The sequence below is a fragment of the Dromiciops gliroides genome, chromosome 1, assembly GCF_019393635.1.
Source record: "Dromiciops gliroides isolate mDroGli1 chromosome 1, mDroGli1.pri, whole genome shotgun sequence".
Taxonomy (NCBI): Eukaryota; Metazoa; Chordata; class Mammalia; order Microbiotheria; family Microbiotheriidae; genus Dromiciops; species Dromiciops gliroides.
In genome coordinates this window covers 754,420,716-754,439,919 of record NC_057861.1, presented here as the reverse complement: position 1 = coordinate 754,439,919, position 19,204 = coordinate 754,420,716, and the positions used below count along the sequence as shown (strand labels likewise).

At 43.7% G+C, this 19,204-nt stretch overlaps 1 protein-coding gene across 2 annotated transcripts in view; it reads left to right on the top strand.

Moving 5' to 3' along the window:
- Window positions 1-19,204, top strand: part of AMPH (amphiphysin) — a 196,882-nt gene that overhangs the window by 129,103 nt on the left and 48,575 nt on the right. For both annotated transcript variants that reach the window (XM_043978501.1, XM_043978502.1), the window contains 6 exons: window positions 4,951-5,058; window positions 5,765-5,850; window positions 6,107-6,182; window positions 6,944-7,026; window positions 11,064-11,202; window positions 14,337-14,465. In XM_043978501.1, the coding sequence (XP_043834436.1) occupies window positions 4,951-5,058; window positions 5,765-5,850; window positions 6,107-6,182; window positions 6,944-7,026; window positions 11,064-11,202; window positions 14,337-14,465 (621 nt within the window). The remainder of the gene's footprint in view (window positions 1-4,950; window positions 5,059-5,764; window positions 5,851-6,106; window positions 6,183-6,943; window positions 7,027-11,063; window positions 11,203-14,336; window positions 14,466-19,204) is intronic.

The window sequence follows — 19,204 nt, the reverse complement described above, 5'->3', positions numbered from 1 at the left end:
TGTAAAATAAGAGTGTTGGCCTAAATGGCCTCCGAGGTCTTTTCAAGCACTAGAAATGAGCCTGAGGGGGGCAGCTAGGTGGCGCTGCAGTGGATAAAGCACCAGCCCGGGATTCAGGAGGACCTGAGTTCAAATCTGACCTCAGACATTTGACACTTACTAGTTGTGTGACCCTGGGCAAGTCACTTAACCCTCATTGCCCCACAAAAGAGCCTGTGATTAGGGCAATCATAGCATCTGTAATATAAGCTCCCAATAATTATCTTCTTAATTGAGTTAATGCTCTGTTCACCCTGAGAATCTCTACATGAAAATGGTAAGTAGATTGAAATTAATTGGAAGTAGAAGGCAAAGGAGTTGAGTGTCTTCAGGGCTGAGGCATTGATACTGGACACCTCTGCTTTGGTGCCTTCATCTGTTTGTTATGCAGTGAGTGCTGGGGAGTGACTCAAAGGAAACCACATGGACCCTGGCCCTCCCCTGAAGAATTCGGCCATCTTGGATGGGTGCCATTGACAAACACAGGTCCATGCAGCCCTTACAGACCGTAAAAGGAAACCATGATAGATCACAAAAAATAAGAATTAGACTTCAAGACTTCGAGGAGCTGGGGTCTCCTCAGTATAACTACTCCCTTCTCTGAAACATATCTTAGTATAGTCTCCACTACCCATATTACAACCACGACCATTCCTTAGTAGATAATTTCATTGGTTGCTGTAACCCAACAATTTATTCTCTAGTGATCAAATCAATCAATAAACATTTATTAAGCACTTACTGTGTGCTTGGCACTTTGCTAAGCATTGGGAATACAAAAAGAGGAAAAAGACAATCCTTAGCTTCAGGGAGCTTACAATCTAATAGGAGAGACAACATAGAAACAAATACATACAAAGCAAGCCATATAAAAGGGACACTAATGAACAGCAGGAAGGTATTAGAAGTTGGAGACTTCCTGTAGAAGGTGGGATTTGAGTTGGAAATTACAAGAAGCCAGTGAGATTAGTGGTTGTAGCAGAGGAAAGTGAACTTTCTAGGCATGAGGGATTGTCACAGATAATGTCTAGAGCCAAGTGGTAAAGGGTCTTCTTTCATAGAATAGGCCAGAGGCTAGTGTCAGTGGGTCAGTGATGAGCCTCTGCTAATTTATTGTTCTTATGCTTCAGTCATACTCACTCTCACTCCTCATGATCCCGTATACCATACTGCCTGTGGGATTTTCTTGTCAGAGGTACTAGAATGGTTTGCCATTTCCTTTTACGGTGGATTAAGGCAAACAGAGGTTAAGTGACTTGCCCAGAGTCACACAGTGAGTAAGTGTCTGAGCCAGATTTGAACTCATGTCTTCCTGGCTCCAGGTCTAGTGCTCTATCCATTGAGCCACCTGACCGTCTCTTTATGCTAACTTAGCTAGGATGATCCTGTGAGAGCAGACAGTCAGGCCATCTATAAGTCCACTCTTAAAGCTTTTCTGAACTGGTAGACCCCACCAGATATTGAATTTCTTGGCATGACTCTTGAGAATCCAGAGTCACTTCTACTCCATGTTGAGGCATCAGGGGAAGGCTTTAGTAAAAGATTGCCCATCCTACACCATTCATTTAATTCCATGCTCATTCCTGGTTCTGGATAGATGGTTTAAGGATCAATGCAGTCAACTTCTGGGATATCAATAAATCAATCAACAAGTTTAATACAAACATCTACAATTTGCTAAACACTAAGCCTTGATAATTCAGCAGGATAATTGTCTAGAGCAGGGCTTCTTAAGCTTTTTCCATTTATGACCCCTTTTCACCTGAGAAATCTTTACCCCACCCTGGGTATGTAGGTATATAGAATAGATATACATAACTTTTACCGTTGCCAGTTTTGGGTGATCCCCACATTCAGTTACATGACCCCACATGTAGGTTGTGACCTACAGTTTAAGAAGCTAGGGTCTTGAGAAGGAATGAACCATTCTCCTTGATTCTTCTCCATTGAAAGAGCACTGGTGACTTAGTATTGGAAGCCCTGTATTCAAAATCTGGCTCTGCTTCTTCCTACCTCTGAGATCTTGGACAGCTCACTTAACCTTATTGGGTATGAGGAGCTTGCATTAAATGGCCACTGAGGCTCTTCTTGGCTCTCAATCTGTGACCTTCTTTTCTGCTTCTTAGACATTTGATGCTTATCAACATCACCACCAGAGGGAGTCCTGGGGCAAGGAAGGTGAAACCCAGCCCTGTCCATATTGCTATGTAGGTTAAGTGTCTGTGTTAGAAATATGCCTAAGGCAGGAAATGTAGACAACACATGGGAAAGAGGGTTTTCTAGGACCTCAGATATAACCCTTGTCCTAGCTGTCTTCACACCAGCCTGGGAAACTCCTGCTCAAAGCCTTAGGGTTTGACCTTTCCTATGCACATAGCCTTTCCTGGTGGATACAGTACTGTACATCTACTATGTCATATCCTGCTCTTTCCCTGTTAGAACAAAAGCTCCCTGAAGGTAGGGGTGATCTTATTTTTCTGTGTATTTCTGGAACTTAACAGAGCAAATGGCATATAGAGGAGTTGAGCAAAACTTTATACTTTCATTCATTATTCATTCCAGCCTCCTGTTCCTTCCTCCTCCTCACATCTAATCTCCTTTCCTTTCTTCAAGTGGCATGCACACATCAGTCTGTTGTTATTTACTGCAGCTGAGATGGAGACAGTCTGTCGTCTCCATAACAACCTTGCTGTGCTTTCAGAACAGTGCCTCAGTATGTCCCCTGGTTGCCTTGATGGTGTCTCTGCATTCACCTGCTCCTCAATGGACGATTTGCCCCTGTGGTGGCATCCTAGGGGCTTCTGGCCAAGCTCACTGATCATAGGGCCCAAGTTTAAAAAGTCAAATGAGATCATGTAGCCGAGTCCTCTCATTCCCTCCTGACGCCAAAAGGTGAGGGGACTGGTCTGCCCCAGGTCACACAGGCAGCAGGGAACCCAGCTGGGATTGCATTCGTCAGAGTCCAAATCCAATGTCCTCCCCACTGGCCCACACTGCCTCCATGCCATGAGAGTGACTGCTCAAGAACCTCCACTCCTTCTCCCATCCTGCATCCTTGCTTTGCTTTCCACAATAGTTTCCATTTGATCTCAGTAATACGAGAACTTCCCAGTAGGAAAACTCCTCCCGATGTAGATTAGGAAGGAAGCTCATCTCTGACTTAGAGTCTTCCAATTGCCTGGAGCATGAGACACTGGGTGATTTGTCCAAATGAGGGTGTCAGAAGCAAGACCCAAACCCAGATCTTCCCGTTCCTAGCCACTAAGCTGAGCTGTCTCTGTAACACTAGATTCTTAGCACAAAGCTGCCCATGGCAAACGCTATGGAGGAGTTCTATGCTCACGTCCCTGAGCCTTCCCACATCTCTCTAACTTCAGCCCTGAATCTGTGTAACCGCTGTGCCAAACTACCCAAGTGTGGAAAGGTCTACCATCCAGACCTTAACTGCCGAGCAATAGCTTTTGTCAGCTTCAATCACTCATGAGGCCATTTAACATCTTGGAGGGGCCCCCATCTGGATCAGCAGAGGTAGTTTCAATGATAGATTGTTTGAAATAATGCAGTAAGTATACCTATCGATGCTTATGCATGCCAGGCTCCAGTCTTACTTAGTCCACAGTGATTGAATTGGATCAGAGGGAATGAGGGGGCTGGAGGTGTGGCAAACAATTATGACTTAATCTCCTGAGTAGGGATTTTTCAAAACCTTATGCCATGGTTCCCATTGTGGTCAACAGGGAACATGCTGCTGAAACCTCAGGCAACTTTCACAATATTTATCCCAGCCCATCGGTAAGGACTGTGACTCAGGGCTCCTTGGGGCTTGCTACTTTGTCTTGCTTTGCCAGATGGGGTGGGTGAGGCAGCCAGCCTTGGCTTTGTGGGAGAAGGCTCTGACAACCACATCCATATTTTCAAATGGAACAGACTCATTAACAGCCTGGTACAACCAGGGCCAGATGGGAGCACTTCTTGCAAAGGTCATTGTGATCCCGTCTAAGCTCCTGGGCACCAGCCACAAAAGATGTCTTGGTGGGGGTATGCCAAGACCCACTCTTCCAATGGGTAGTTTTTTTAGTGGTTTCCTTTTAAACAGGCTCCTTTGTGTTCTTTGTGGCAAAAGGCTGCTGAGCAGATGGAAATGCCAAAGTATTTTAATTGAGCTTGAGTGAAGGAGAAATCTGAGAGCATCTTGTAAAAAGTGAGATAACATTGCCTGACCACTGCCCTACATGGTGGATGTTTTGAAGAGGCCCTAGAATCCAAGATGGGAAGTTGAGCCAATTAAACTAATTTCAGGAATGAATGAAGTAGAATTTAGAAATCCAAATAAGTGGAAATGAATTGGGATAAATGTCTTATATTTGATTTAAAAATAATCTACTTCCCAAGTATAAGACAGGAGGCTGGATAGATGGCCTTATTTCTGAAAATAATTGGAAGGTTCTAGTTGATGACAAGCTCATTGTGAATCAGCAGTAGGACATGGCTGCCAAGTCAGCCAAAGCCATTGTGGATGACATTAAAAAAGGCAGAGAATCTGGAAAGAAAGAGGTTATGGGGGCTGTCCTCAAATAGCTTCATCTACTGAACAAAGATTGCTGTGCAGAGTCATCATGATTTCTAGTCTCATAGGGATCATAGATCGGGTCATTTCCTCTCACTTGAAGTCATTCTACTTAAGAGAACTTGGGTTCAAAAACCCCAACTTCACAGGGATTATATGTGGGAGATGTGAATAGACAACAGGGTGTCTGAAAAAAATCTTGGGGTCCTGGTGCAGCCTCTTCCTTACTGCTTGCTTATCAGCTTCTACAAGTAAGGATTGTACAGAGAGAGGAACTGGCCAGGTCCACCATTTTATTGGGGTTTGATAGCATTAGTAAAGACCACGATTCTCTCTGTTTGCAGATGCGCATTGCCAAGAGGAGCAGAAAGCTAGTGGATTATGACAGTGCCCGTCACCACCTCGAAGCTCTGCAGAGTTCCAAAAGACGAGATGAAAGTCGCATTACAAAGGTAAGGTGTTCCAGAAAGTCCCAGGCAACTCCCCAGACCTTTTCTTAGGACCTGGCTGGCTTAGTGGGTGGGAACAAAACCACAGAGATCCATTTAGAATCAGGACAGAATCTGGGCTATGTGACTGCTTGTTACCTCATTTCTAACAAACACATTGGTGGGAAATGAGCCTGTTCCTCATATTACTGCACATTTTAGCCTGAGACATTTGGAGTATCCATTGCTAAGCTGTTAACCATCTATGGTTGAAGGATATTACTCAGCTGTAAAAATGTCTGCCATACAAATCTGACATTGAGAGGACACCATGTTTGGGGCTGGGATGTGTCCAATGAGGGCCAATTCTAAGCACTTACTGAATTTAATTTATTGATGCTCTTTTCAGTTTCCCCTCAAGCCTCCTCTGGTCAGATTTACTTTTTGATCAGGTTGATGGGCTAGCTAGCACCTGGAAGGTAGGACAGCCAGGACCGCAAAGAAGACTCCCCCATCTCACCAGCTGACCTAACTTAGGATGAGTTTTGTAAAAATAATTTTGGCATCTCAGGAACCAGACAAACTAGCAAACCCACCTCTTTGCCCAAGAGCCTTCAGGCTGGCATACAGCTACAGCCTAGATCTCTCCTATCCAGTAATGCTGTTTTATATCAACATGGATCCATCATTTTTAGATAAGTGGAAATAAATAGTCATTTGTTCCTTCTAGGCAGAAGAAGAGTTTCAAAAAGCCCAGAAAGTATTTGAAGAGTTCAACATCGATTTACAAGAAGAGCTTCCTTCATTGTGGTCTAGGTAAAGCCATTTGCCTGCATGTTGTCTCCCCTGATAGGATGTCAGTGCCAAGAGAGCAGAGACTTTTGTCTTTGTGTCCCCGGGTTCTAGTAGAGTGCTTGATATGTAATAGTTAATATTTTCATTTTGATCAATTGATAAGAAATTAATTGATTTCCATGTCTTTTGGGAGGATTTGCAGACATTTCTATAACATTTCTGTTTCTATAACCTTTCCGTGCCCCCATGACCTTCTCTTTTTGCTTCCTCCCAATAGAAGGGTGGGATTTTATGTCAATACCTTCAAGAATGTGTCCAGCCTTGAGGCCAAGTTCCATAAGGAAATCGCTCTGGTAAGTGACATTATCCTTTTGTGTGTTAATTGTGGACAGGCATCTTCTGTCCTGAGGGATAGGCAGGGGTGTGATCCCCCATGCCTGGGATTGAGCATCTGTTAACTGGGCTTAATTCACCTTTGTTCTACACGAAGCATGTTTGCAATGGGAACATGCATCTCAATTGGTGCTCTCTGCCTGGAAGACTTAGAGGACGTACCTATTGTAGTGAAGCCTTTTCTGTTTTTGGGTCCCCTCTTAAAATTTCCATTTCCTTAAGAAATCTATTGGAGGCTAAGCTTTACACTGATTATGGAATCATAGGTTTGGAGCTGGAGAATCTCAGTGAGCCTCCTCTCCCAACCCTTCATTTTATATATATGGAAATACATTAAGAATGCTGGGCATAAGCTCCAACCATCACCCTTCTGCATGCCTCAGTAGCCCTCAAAGGCCTTCAGAGCACTGCACATGAGTTTCACAAGGAAGCCCGCTCTGCTGCCATTGCTCAGCTGCCTACATCCATCCATCAGTCAATTTTTAAAATTATGTTTTAAGTGCCTACTCTGTGCCAGGCACATCTCACCCCCAAGCTCCAAATTTCCCCCAATGCCTTCATCTTGCAACCATTTCCACCTGCCTGGCCCTGGGCCTCAAAGGCCCTTTCTTTCCACACGTGGGTCCCTCAATCACAAGCTTTCACAAGGAAAACACGAGGATTCTTGAGCTAGGAGTGGAACAATTTGCATCCAATGGACAAGTGCCTTCTCTCTCCTCAGCTCTGCCACAAGCTTTATGAGGTGATGACCAAGCTTGGGGAGCAGCATGCAGACAAGGCCTTCACCATCCAGGGAGCCCCCAGGTAAGTGAATGTTCAGTAACAGGCATAGATGTTGTCGTTGGCCTCATTCAAAACCAACAGCTCCCACACAGCAAGAGCTCATGGAGCTCACACCACTCATGCCTTCACTTGGAAAGTCTCTTTCTCATGTCACATCCTGAAGAGGTGTCATAAATTACAGGAAGGAAGGAGTAAATGAGTGAGTGATTAAGTGAGTGAGTGAGTGAGTGAGTGAGTGAGTGAGTGAGTGAGTGAGTGAGTGAAAGCATATCCTGAGGCTCACTAGGTATCTTTAGCACTGTGCTACATCTTGGAGAGAGTAACAATAAAACAAGACAGTCCCTCCTCTCAAGGAGCACACATTCTAATTGAGGAAGGGCCCAGTGTCAGGGAAGATAGCTAGGGGCTGGTGATCTTACAGTTGCAGTGGGAGGGCAGATGATAAGTCCCAATGGTGCTCAGTGTATATTGTCAGATGACAATGCCTGGGGGTTGAAAGGATGCAGTGTCAGTATAAGTCCTGTCAGGCCTTGCTTAGTTAGTTCATGATTCCCAAATGGTGTGAACAGCCACATCCACTCAGCAAGTAGTGGGAAGCAAGGAAAATCTGGCCCACCACTATCATGAAGTAGGGTCTTTGGGTTCCCTCGGCAGGGTGGGTATGTGAAGTCAGTGTGCAAGCAGGACAGGAATGGGGAAAAGAGGATTGGCAAGAAATTTGAAAGAAGGGTTTCCTGTGGCACCTGCTCCTGCACAAATGGTACTCAATCTGCCTCTCCCCACTTATGAACCAGCAGCCTTCCCTATCCACAATGCCCCTGTGAAACATCAGTGCCTTCCCCCACTGATGCCTTAGCTCTTCCAGCACCAAGGACAGTTCTGAAGAGAGCTTTCTGCCCCCACAGCCACAGGCAGCATCTGCCTATATCTGGAATGTCTTCATCTTCTAAAGATGTCATCTGTCCCTCCCTGCATCACAGGGTTCAGGTTTAAACAAACAAGAACACTGAATCTGAGCTAAGAGGATCTGGATTAAAATCCTGCCTTAGACATTATGACCTGGATGATGTTGAGCATGTCACTTGCCCTCTTTGGGCAAGAAGGGTGTTGGACTAGATTGTTTCCCTAGTCTTTTCTGTGATATATGATCCACAAGATATAATCTTGAGTTAGTTAACAAGCATTGACTAAGTACTTGTCATATGCCAGACGCTGCGCTAAACACTAAGGATGCAAAGAAAGGCAAAAACACAGTCTTTGTTCTCCTGGAACTCATAGTTCAATTGAGAATACATGCAGACAACCATGGACAAATAAGATATAAAGAGACTGGAAATAATCGATTGATGGACAATATGTCCCCTTCCTCAAAGAGCTATCCCATATAAAAAGGAATATTTTTAAAAGAATACTTCTTTTTTAAAAAAAATCAGCAAAACTAATCAATCCATCTAAAAAGCCTGGAAACATGTGCAGTCTTTCTCACCTTTGCCCCCTCATCTCTGCAAAGGAGTGAGGAGAGGTAGAGGATCTCCCTCTTCTTTGGAGATATGTTTGCTCTTTGTAATTTCGCAGCATTCACTTTGTGCTTTGGGGTGTGATGGGTCTTTCTATGTTCATTGTTGTCATCCCTGTATATATTGTTTCCTTGGTTCTGCCGACTTCACTCTGCATCAGTACATGTAAATCCATGCTTCTCTGTATTCGTTATTCATTGTTTCTTACCACATAACAATCCCCTGTGGTTTGTTCAGTCATTCATCATTTGGGGGAGGCTACCATTTCCAGTTCTTTGCTACTACAATAATTTATGTACCTATCTTCTCACAATCCCTCCAGCATTAATATCAGTTGTGATTATATCTGGTGATGAGCAGAGGAAATGAACAACAGCCATCAGAAATAAAAGAGGTCAAATGCCTGTCAGGTTTTAAACTTAAATATTATCAAATGACATGAAATCACAATAAACATTTAAGTACTTACTATGTGCTAGGGATACAAAAGCTAAAATAAAGCAATCTCTACCCTCCAAGAGCATATATATGTATATGTATATATATATATATATATTCATTCAGTTAGCATTTCTTAAGTACTGTGCTGACTGAGATTAAATCAGTCAACAAGAATTTACATGCCTACTATGTGCCAAGGACTATGTTAGTCCTTGGGAATACAAAGACAAAACAGAAACAGTCCCTGCCCTCAAGGAGCTTATATTCTATTGGCAGTAGGGCTACAAATCCATAAGCAAGTATTTACTAAGTGCTTGCTATGTGCCAGACACTGGGCTGGGTGCTGAGATTCCAAAAACGAAAGCGAAATAGTTCCTGCCCTCAAGGACTTTATATTCTATGAGGAGAAACAACAAGTATAGAGATAAATAAATACAAAAATATGCAAAGTAAATAAAAGATGATTTTGGGGGTAGTCAGACCTCATTAATGACATATGCTTCTTTCATTTTCCCAATGTCTCCCCAGAGAGAGGTGGTGAGTGCACTCTGAGAAACCCTTCTCCAAACATCCATTTGGACTTGGCTTGTAGCAGCCATGGTTGACGGCTAGTGTCCCCAATCATGGGCAGTATTTGCTTGCTTTCTCTAAACACTACCAGGACTACATTTCCTTAGCCTACTGAGTCTGAACCAACACCTGCACTGCACATATTGCTTTAGTCTTAGGTCAAAAAACCGGCTTTGTCCTAGAGCTGAAATATATAGACTATGTAGACACCCCTAGAAAGTAGAGGGCACCCCCTAGCATTCCTGTTAGCAATAGCCATTAGCAGATATAGACTGACTACCATTCTTAGTAGCTTTGTCACTGGGTGATGTCCTTGAAGTCTGAACACTTGAAATCACTGGGTTTGGACTTCACAAATCCCTGGTCTGTAGACAGGAACAATTAAGGAAGATGGTCACTCTCCAACACTTCTGTGGCCCCTCTGACTATGGCATTCCATCATTCACCCAATAACAGCTGACCAAGCACTGGGAAGGTAGAATCTTTACTAATTTGTAATGTGTGCTACTTAGGAAATAAGTGAGTGCAGGAGGTGGGGGGAGAACTGAACCAGGAGTCAGGAAGACCTCAGTTCAAATCCCATCACAAACATTTACTTGCTGTTACTACATGAAAATCATTTTTGCCTGTCTAAGCCTCCATTTCTTCATTTATAATATATAGGTAATAGTAAGAAAACATAGATTTCCCTCACAAGAGCTTTGTGAGATTTCCTTGGGATAATAGGAAAGTCCTTTGCAAACCTCAGAGCCCTGTAAAATGTCAGTTTTTTATTTTTATTTTATGTTTATGTTAATTCAGAGATGAGGCTATAGGAATCACTGTATTTAATATGGTTTAAAACATCTGGGTTAATATGGTGACATGTTCTAGGTCAGGACTTCTCAATATTTTTTGTGTCCTGGACTCCTTGGGCAACAGTCTAGTGAAGCCCTGGACTCCTTCTCAGACTCATGTTCTAAATGCATAAAATAGGGGGCATCTTGGTGGCACAGTGGATGTATCATTGGCCCTGCATTCAGGAGGACCTGAGTTCAAATCCAGATTCAGACACTTGACAGTAGCTGTGTGACCCTGGGCAAGTCACTTAACCCTCATTGCCCCACCAAAAAAAAAGTAAATGCATAAAATAAAACATTGGATTACAAAGGAAACCAATTACCTTGAAATATAGCTATCAAAATATTTTTAAAAAAAAATTCACAGAACCCTGGTTAAGAAGTACTAGATTCTATTGGAATAATCACCAGACTTGGAACCTGGAGATCTTGTCTCAGCCATGATATGTGCTAATTGTATAAGCTCTAGAGTCTCAGTTTCCTCATCTATAAACTGAGGATACTGATTATACTGCCAACCTCCCAGGATTATTGTGAAAGAAAGTGCTTTGGATGACTTAAAAGGGCAACAAGAAAGTAAGTTATATCACCATTGTTGATGAAGGTTGATTTGGGGTATTTGCTTAAAAAGAGGGAAAAAAACCAGCTCATGCTCAGGCTGTGCCGTGCTCACTTCTCTGTTTCTGCCTAGTGATTCCGGTCCTCTCCGCATCGCAAAGACGCCATCACCACCAGAGGAGCCTTCCCCCCTGCCCAGCCCAGTAGCTAGTCCGAATCACACCCTGGCGCCTGCCTCTCCTGCACCAGCCCGGCCAAAATCGCCTTCACAGGTAGGAGGGACAAGGGGAGAGCCAGGAGGATTGTGCAGGTGGCAGGACTAAAGAAGCTTCCCATTGGATGCCACTGTCATAGGCAATGGGTGTTCCTTAAGACTGGGGACATCCCACAGAACGTGACAGAAGATCATTCCTCAGACAATGACCCATCCACAAAGCCTGACCTCCCTCTAATCACCTAAGGAGACTCTACAAGCTAACAAAAATGAAAATATCCTATTGGCAAATTATCCCACACATCTCAGCCCTGCTCTCTTCCACTTCTACAAGCTTGCTCAGGAAATTCCTTCTTGTTGATCTCTGTCTTCACAAAACCCAAGCCATCCTTCAAGGCTCAGCTTAAAAATCACCTCCTCTGAACTTCCCAAACGCTTGGTGTGTATCACCCATAGGGTCTAGCATTTAAGTTCTCAGCGTCTATTGCTTATCTCCCCTAATTGGCTCCCTCCCCTATGATCTTGATGGTCACTGATGTTCAGTCATTTTCAATTGTGTCTGATTCTTTGTGACCCCATTTAGGGTTTTCTTGGCAGAGATACTGAAGTGCTTTGCCATTTCCTTCTCCAGCTCGTTTTACAGATGAGGAAGTGGAGCCAAAGAGGGTTAATTGACTTGCCCAGGGTCACACAGTTAGTATCTTTTTGAGGACAGATTTTTAAAACTCAAGAAGATGAGTCTTTTTGACTCCAGGCTGGGTGCTCTGTGCACTATGGCGCCCCCTAGATGCCTTTGACCTTGTTGGACAACCTTGTACCATCTGTAGCAACTAACAAGGACCTTTGCACTGATAAAGGTCCATGATAAAAGCAATCACTGTTTGGGGCTAGGGTTGGGAACCAACTACCAGTGCTCTCTCCAACTGCTTTTTCTTTGCTTTGATCCAGACCTGTGATTTCACTAGTATTACACATGTTCAGTGTGGAAATTCCTTTCATTGATTCAGTCCTGAGGGGTATTTGTACTTTGTTGTCTTAGAGATTTGCCCAGATCTAAGAGGCTAAGGAACCTACCCAGGGAAACCCATCCAAAATGTGTCAGAGACATACCTAGAACTCAGGTTTTCCTAGCTTTGAGCCCAGCTCTCCACACTCCAGTAATTCTGAAGAACTACAAGCCAGAGGTAGGGATAAGGGAACCCAAAAACCTCCTTAGGAAGTGAAAGCTGATTCTTATGCATCCTCAAGACATGAATGAATTTCACTGAGAGCTGAGATGTTGCAAAAGCATAGATTTAAAGCCAAAAGGGACCTTCAAATCCACTGAGTCTGTCAGATGAGAAAATTGGAGCTCGGAGATTCACCCAGCATCTCAGTTTTCTGAGTCAGGATCTGAACCTGACTTTTTCTAACTCCCGGTCCAGTGTGCCTTGTTGCTTCCTCCCTCCTGTCTACAGCATGGAGATATTTGAAAGGATTATTTAAGAGAGATGCTCTGTAGTGTCCTGGGGGTGGGGAGCATCTCAGCCTTGATGCCAGGAGGACCTGCATCCAAATTGTGCCACTAACATGCCCAAGCTAGGTCAACCTGGGCAGGGCATTTCACATTTCATTGTCCCAGATATTTTTTTTTTCATTTTTCAGTTAACAAATACTTCTTGGGGCATTGAGGTGGCTCAGTGGATAGAGCACCGGCCCTGGAGTCAGGAGGACCTGAGTTTTAATCCGACCTCAGACACTTAACACTTACCAGCTGTGTGACCCTGGGCAAGTCACTGAACCCCAATTGCCTCACTAAAAAACAAAAAACAAACAAAAAACCCCCAATACTTCTTTTCTCTCCCTCCCACCCTCTTCAATGTGAAAGGAAAAAACCCTTTTAAGAAATATGCATAGTCTGACAAAACAAATTCCCATTTTGTCCATATCTAAAAATGCTGATCTCATTCTCTGTCTTGAATTCTTTGCCTTTAGAATGTAGAATGAAAGCTCATTGAGGGCAGGGGTTCTATTATTTTTGCTACCACAGGAGGTATTTTATAAATGTTTGTCAACTGTTTAATTGATTTTCAAGCGAAAGACTAGGTGCAATGCATATAAGTAGAGAGATTTTCTACTTTGAGAGTTCCCAAGGCAATCATAGATCCATACTTTAAAAAGAAAATCATCTTTTCATTTAGACTAATTGGAATGAGGTTATTTTTTCCATTCCTTGTGTTTGTGAAATGCATCCAGGCAACTCTGCAGGTCTGGTGGCTTGGGGTGTGCCCTAACCTTTCCACCTTCCCCCAAAAAAGCCAACGGTGGCAACACCATAAAAAGCCCATGGCTTGGGGACTTTCTGGGTCTGGACCAATCTGCAGATGTTTTCCCAGGCCTCTCCTGCCTTCCTCTGATGTGTACTGGGCTCTATTTCTCAAACATTTCCATTATGGATTGATCAGTCCTCCCAACCTAAAACAGGGCACTTTAACTGGGGTCAGAGAACATTTAAAATAATTTAATTCAACCTTTTCGGGATGCAAAGAGTATTTTTTTCAGTAGGTTTCTCCTTCATTCTGGGAGTCACGAAACTTCTGTATCTGTGACAAATACACCCCACCCAACTTTTGGCCAGAAATGGGGAAAAAGGAGCAAAAGACCTGCTTAATGACTGTGCCTATGGGCTAGTCAATTCATGCTCCAAGACTCAGTTTCTCTATCTGTAAAATGGATTCTAGGATCATTTATTTAAAGCAAGAAAGGGTTCAGGGGGCCAGATAACATGCATACCATCTTTACCCCAGGGCTGCTGCCAGCATCAAGCCTTCTACAAACAGGAATTCTTGCCATGTTATCATCATTTCTTTGTTCTCATCTTTCTGGATGTGGCTCAGCTAGAAATGGTCCGGGGACAAGTCATTCTCCTGCTTCTATGTATTTAATATTTAATGTAGTTTTAGATTTATTTAGTATTCAGCTGTCTGTGGCACATGATGATAAAATGATGGGCTGGCGCCCCTGAATAAACACATTTAGATATAAGCATGTCCTTGTTCCACTGGCTCCCTAAGAACAACTTTGGCAGCCTCCCTGTAAGAAGGCACAGTGCTCTCTAGGGAGACTTAGACCCAAGAGGTCATTTCTTCAGGCATGTGTCAGTCATAGGCCTTGGCTGCACAAATTTACCCTTTTCTTCCTTTTTTTTCCTAGTTGCGGAAAGGGCCTCCTGTCCCACCTCTACCCAAAGTCACACCCACAAGGGAACTGCAACAAGAGAACATCATCAGCCTATTTGAGGACAACTTTGTCCCAGAGATCAGTGTGACAACTCCTTCTCAGGTCAGTGACATAGCCTGTGAGGGTCGGGTGGGGCAGGGCCCACAGTGCGTGGATGTGGATATGTAGATGTGTGCATGTACATGCCCACACATATACTCACAGCACAAGCCCAGACAGGATGACTGCACATGCCCAGGTACAAAGGAAAGGATGCAAGGATGGGGGTGGAGCTGCTGGAGTGACTGCCTATTTCAGCTTGGGCTTAGCATCTGGTCACTATCTGGCTATATCCTGGTGGTTTGGATTTCAAGAAAAATGGAAAGTGAGTGGCTTGTGCAGAGGCTGCCACTGATTTTGACCAGTCTAGAGGCAGCCATGGCATCTCTCAAAAGCATCTCTAAAAATTCTGTGTCAGGATTAGGGGTGTCTATTCATCCAGACCGAGCTATGGGCTATGGGATTTAATGGTCTGGGATCCTTCTGACGTTGTTTCTGCTCTTTATCCTCTTGGAGACTGGGGGAAGGGCCCATAAATACCCCTCAGAACCCAAGTGGCCACAGCTCTCTCTCACTCTTCTGCAATAGTCATTTGTAGCAGCTACTCATGCCACCAAGCCAACTAGGAACATGCCAAAAACAGCAACACTACTGTAGTAAGAATGAATGAATGAATACATGGATGGATGGATGGAGGGAGAGAGAGAGGGATGGATGGATGGATGGATGGATGGATGGATGGATGGATGGATAGATGAGTGAAAAACCATTTATCAAGTACTTGCTATGTTTCAAGCACTATAGTTAAGCATTGAAGATGCAGATGTAAAAGTGAAGGCCACCTCAAGGAACCTCTATTGTAAAGGGAGTGATGGCCAGGTAGGGATATATTGGTTTCGAACATTACAGGAATGGTGAGTAGGGCCATTTCTTGATGTTTAGTTGTTTTCAGACATGTCCAACTTTTCATGTCCCTGTTTGGAGTTTTCTTGGCGGAAAGACTAAAGTGGTTTGCCATTTCCTTCTCCAGCTCATTTCACAGATGAAGAAACTGAGACAAACAGGGTGAAGTGACTTGCCCAGGGTCACACAGCTAGAAAGTGTCTGAGGTCAGATTTGAACTCAGGAAGATGAGTTTTCCTGACTCCAGGCTGGGTGCTCAGTGCACTATGGCGCCACCTAGTGTCCCCAAATAGAATCATAGAGTAGTAGATTGATGCAGAAGTAGAAAGTGATGAGGGACAATGGAGCAGCAAGAAGGGGGCTCTCAAGAAGATGAGTAGAAAGTAAAGTGAGGCATGGTTGGAGACTTCTTAGATGTAGTAGGTAATGTGGAGTGCTCAGCAATGAGGACAGTGAAGGAGTGCCAGGGCTGAAAGAGTTAAGTTTTCCAGTCTGTGGTTCCAGAAGCCAGGAAGGAATGTGGCCAGGAAGTAAAGCAATCATGGTGGGAGAGGGAAACAAGTTGGTACTTCAGTAGTAGCAGCAACAGCAGCAGCCACTTGGGTGAGTTGTTGAGAGAATTCTTGCTCAGATCCAGGTTAGACTAGACGTTCCCTGAGGCCCTTCCCAACTCTGTAATTTTGTGGCTCTAAACGATATATTTGCTGTTGCCTTTTGGCCATGTTTCCTTTCCTCTTTGATATTTTCCTCAATTTGGAATTTTTGGTTTTTTCTTAATCTAAGAATTAGTAAAATCTAGCAGCAGATGGATTAGAGCACATGGTTTGGAACATTTCTATGAATTATATCTGATATTCTGATCACACACAAAGTGAAGGATTGAGATAGGAACCCAACTGGATAACTCAGGCCAGAAAAATAACTTTTATCTAAAATATCCAGAAACATTGTTTTTGTTTGTATTGTTGGTGAAATGGAAAGTTCTTTGGTTTTCAAGTCAGAGGATCTAAGTCTGTATCACAACTTTATTGCTTAGTACTCATATGACCTTGAGCACCTTCTGCTCCTCCTGGCCTCTACGGAGATTGGAATACATGACTCTGAACATCTCTTCCACTTTTAAGTCTCTGATCCTGCTATAGATGCCTCTTGCGGTCCATAAGGATATGGATGGATGTGAAGGTTAAGTTCCTTGGTTTAAAAAATAATGGCTCAGGGGGCCTAGTGGTGGAAAGATACAAATGGAGGCGAGATTCCTTGCACATTTCACCAAAACCATTATCTTCCAAGTGAGCGTTGGACCAGATGACCTTTTAAATGCCTTCCATTTTTAAGCCTAGGATCCTCAGAACCTACCACATGGACACCTCTCAGAGCCTCAGCTTCCTCATCCGTAAGATGGGGATAAAATACCTGGAGCCCTCTTAGGGGCATTGTTGCTCATGGCCATCAAGTGCTGTGCAAGTTTCCAGTTGCTATGGAAATGCCAGTTTCTGCCGTTGTCATTAGTGTTATTTCCTCACATCTCCCTCCAACTATCTGAACGTATGGACATAGGGTAGATCACACCCCGTGATGTGTTGGAGAGTTCTGTCACTTCTCTTGGCTCTCACAAGGATGGGAGCATTAACAAGGCCATCTGGAGGTCTGAGAGATCACATGTGGGGAGGGGGTACACAAGCAGTGGGGGACCCATCTTTTTTCCAAAGGCACCATTATTCATCATCTCTATGATCACCAGCATGGCCTTGACAATTTCCAAGGTCCCTTTTGGCTCCATGTCTATGGTCCTATGACCTACATCTTATTGACATACAATCAGGTCCCTTCCCTTTATAATTGGTATAGTTGGGTATTCTCTAGTGAAGTTGCTGGACTCACAGGCACCCTATTAAACATGACCTGGGGAAGTTGGCAGAATTACATGCAGAGCTATGACATGTGATGAATGAGTAGATTGAGGCATCATGAAGAGCTCTTATTTATTTTTAGCAGAGCGCAGATGAATAGATAAGAGAGAATAAGCGGAATTACAAAGGGAAGATGAGAGAGCAGCTGTGGGGAAGCAGGATATTGGAAATTAGAGCATTGGCGTGGATCTAAATGGGCCTTTCATCCCTGAAAAATGTTTGTATGTATGCTTTACACAGTGTGTCTTATTTAAATCAAGTTTCTCTTAGTTCTTTAAATGGTTTCTCTCCTAATTGGCCTCTCCTTTGAAAAGAAAAGACAGGATTGTTTTGCAGAAGGCCTGGGATCAGAAAAGACTTCCCAGGGCATCTAGTGGATAGAACACCAGAATTGCCCTGAGTCTCATAGGGAGGAAGTAGGGCAGCTGAGATTTGAACTCATGCTTTAGACTAATTGGAATAAAGTTAAAGATACTTCATCTTTTCAAGAAGGTTCTGTTACATCAGGTTCATCCCTCTTTTCAGGGCATAATGCTACCCAGATTTTAAAAGAGGTTGGAGATTCTAGGAGACAGACGTGAGAAAGGCATGCTGCCTAGCCGTGAGGGACAAGAGGCACAGAGGTTGGGGTTGGTGTTGAGTTCAGGGAACAGCTAGTAAAGCCATTGGACGGATTCAGAGTCTGTGAATGGCAATAAAGTCATTGATTTGACTCTGGAAAAGATCAGAGAGGTCATCAGGTCCAAACTCCACACTTTACAAATCAGGAAACTGAGGTCAGGAGAGGTAATGAAACAGTATGGGAAGCTAGGTGAAAACTAGAATAGAGAGGATGTTCAATTCCAGGCTGAAGAAATTATGGTCCTGAGTGTCCAGAAGGGTGGCATTGTGGGTGGGTGGTAGGGTCTTGGAACAAAAAGAGATCTGGTTTCCCTGCTGTCTGGCTGTTCTGTTTCGACACCTGAAAAGTGATGAGCCATTCTTTCCCTTTACTCTGCTCTCCAATAAGCCAGAATGAAAACACCATCGTTTGCTTTCTTTCCTGGTATCGTTCTTTTAAAAAAAGCACCAGGAATGGACCTGTCAATGTGGCATGTTTAACCAGAAGGAACTAAAAGTCTGCAGCACTTCTAAACTACTAATCAAAGGTTCACCGATGAGGCATTAGTAATGCAGAGATTAATAGGACAGATAACGATCTTGCCTCCTTCTCCCCTGGATCTAATGGTACTCTCCTAGAATGCTCAAGTTGGAGGAGACATTAAAAGTTATATAGATCAATTCCTCACCCAAAAGATGAACCTCCCCCACCATCTCCACCGTTTTGCGTCTCTCGGAACATTTCCAGGGGCAGGGATCTCATTCCTTTGTAAAGTGAATGGGAAGAGTACTGGTTCTGGAGTCAAAGGACCTGTGTTCAAATCTTGCCTTTGACACTGCTTTTGTGACCTTAACCTCTGGTTTGCAGTTTCCCCTCTGTACAATGAGGGGGTTAGATTAGATTGCCTCTGAAGTCACTTCTAGCTCTTTATCTACAGTTCTATGATCCTCTCTTCAACTCCCTGCCCCATCTATTCTAAGCCTGACCTTCACTTTTATTTTGTTTATAGCAAGATCGGGGGAAGAAGATTGGATACTTAATGAGTAATTGATCCATTGACTTTTATTCCTTCCCCAACATATCTCCAACGTGGTCCTCCTAAGTGGTCCTAGCCTGTAAATGGTGTCAATTAGCTGCTTTCCCCTTTTCTAATTCTTAGATATAATCTTTTCACAGCCACCCCTTGTCTGTTTAACAGACAGCTCCCAGGCTGTCTTCACCCCCATAGATAGTCTAGACAGCCAACGTTCCTCCTGTTGACATTGTTCAATGTAGATGACTGTTTGGCTTCAGGAATTTAGCTAGTTCTCACTCCACCAGCCTGGATTATCATCTACCCCCGTCCTCCCATCTTGTCCACAAGGACAGCCTGAGAGACTTTGTCACTG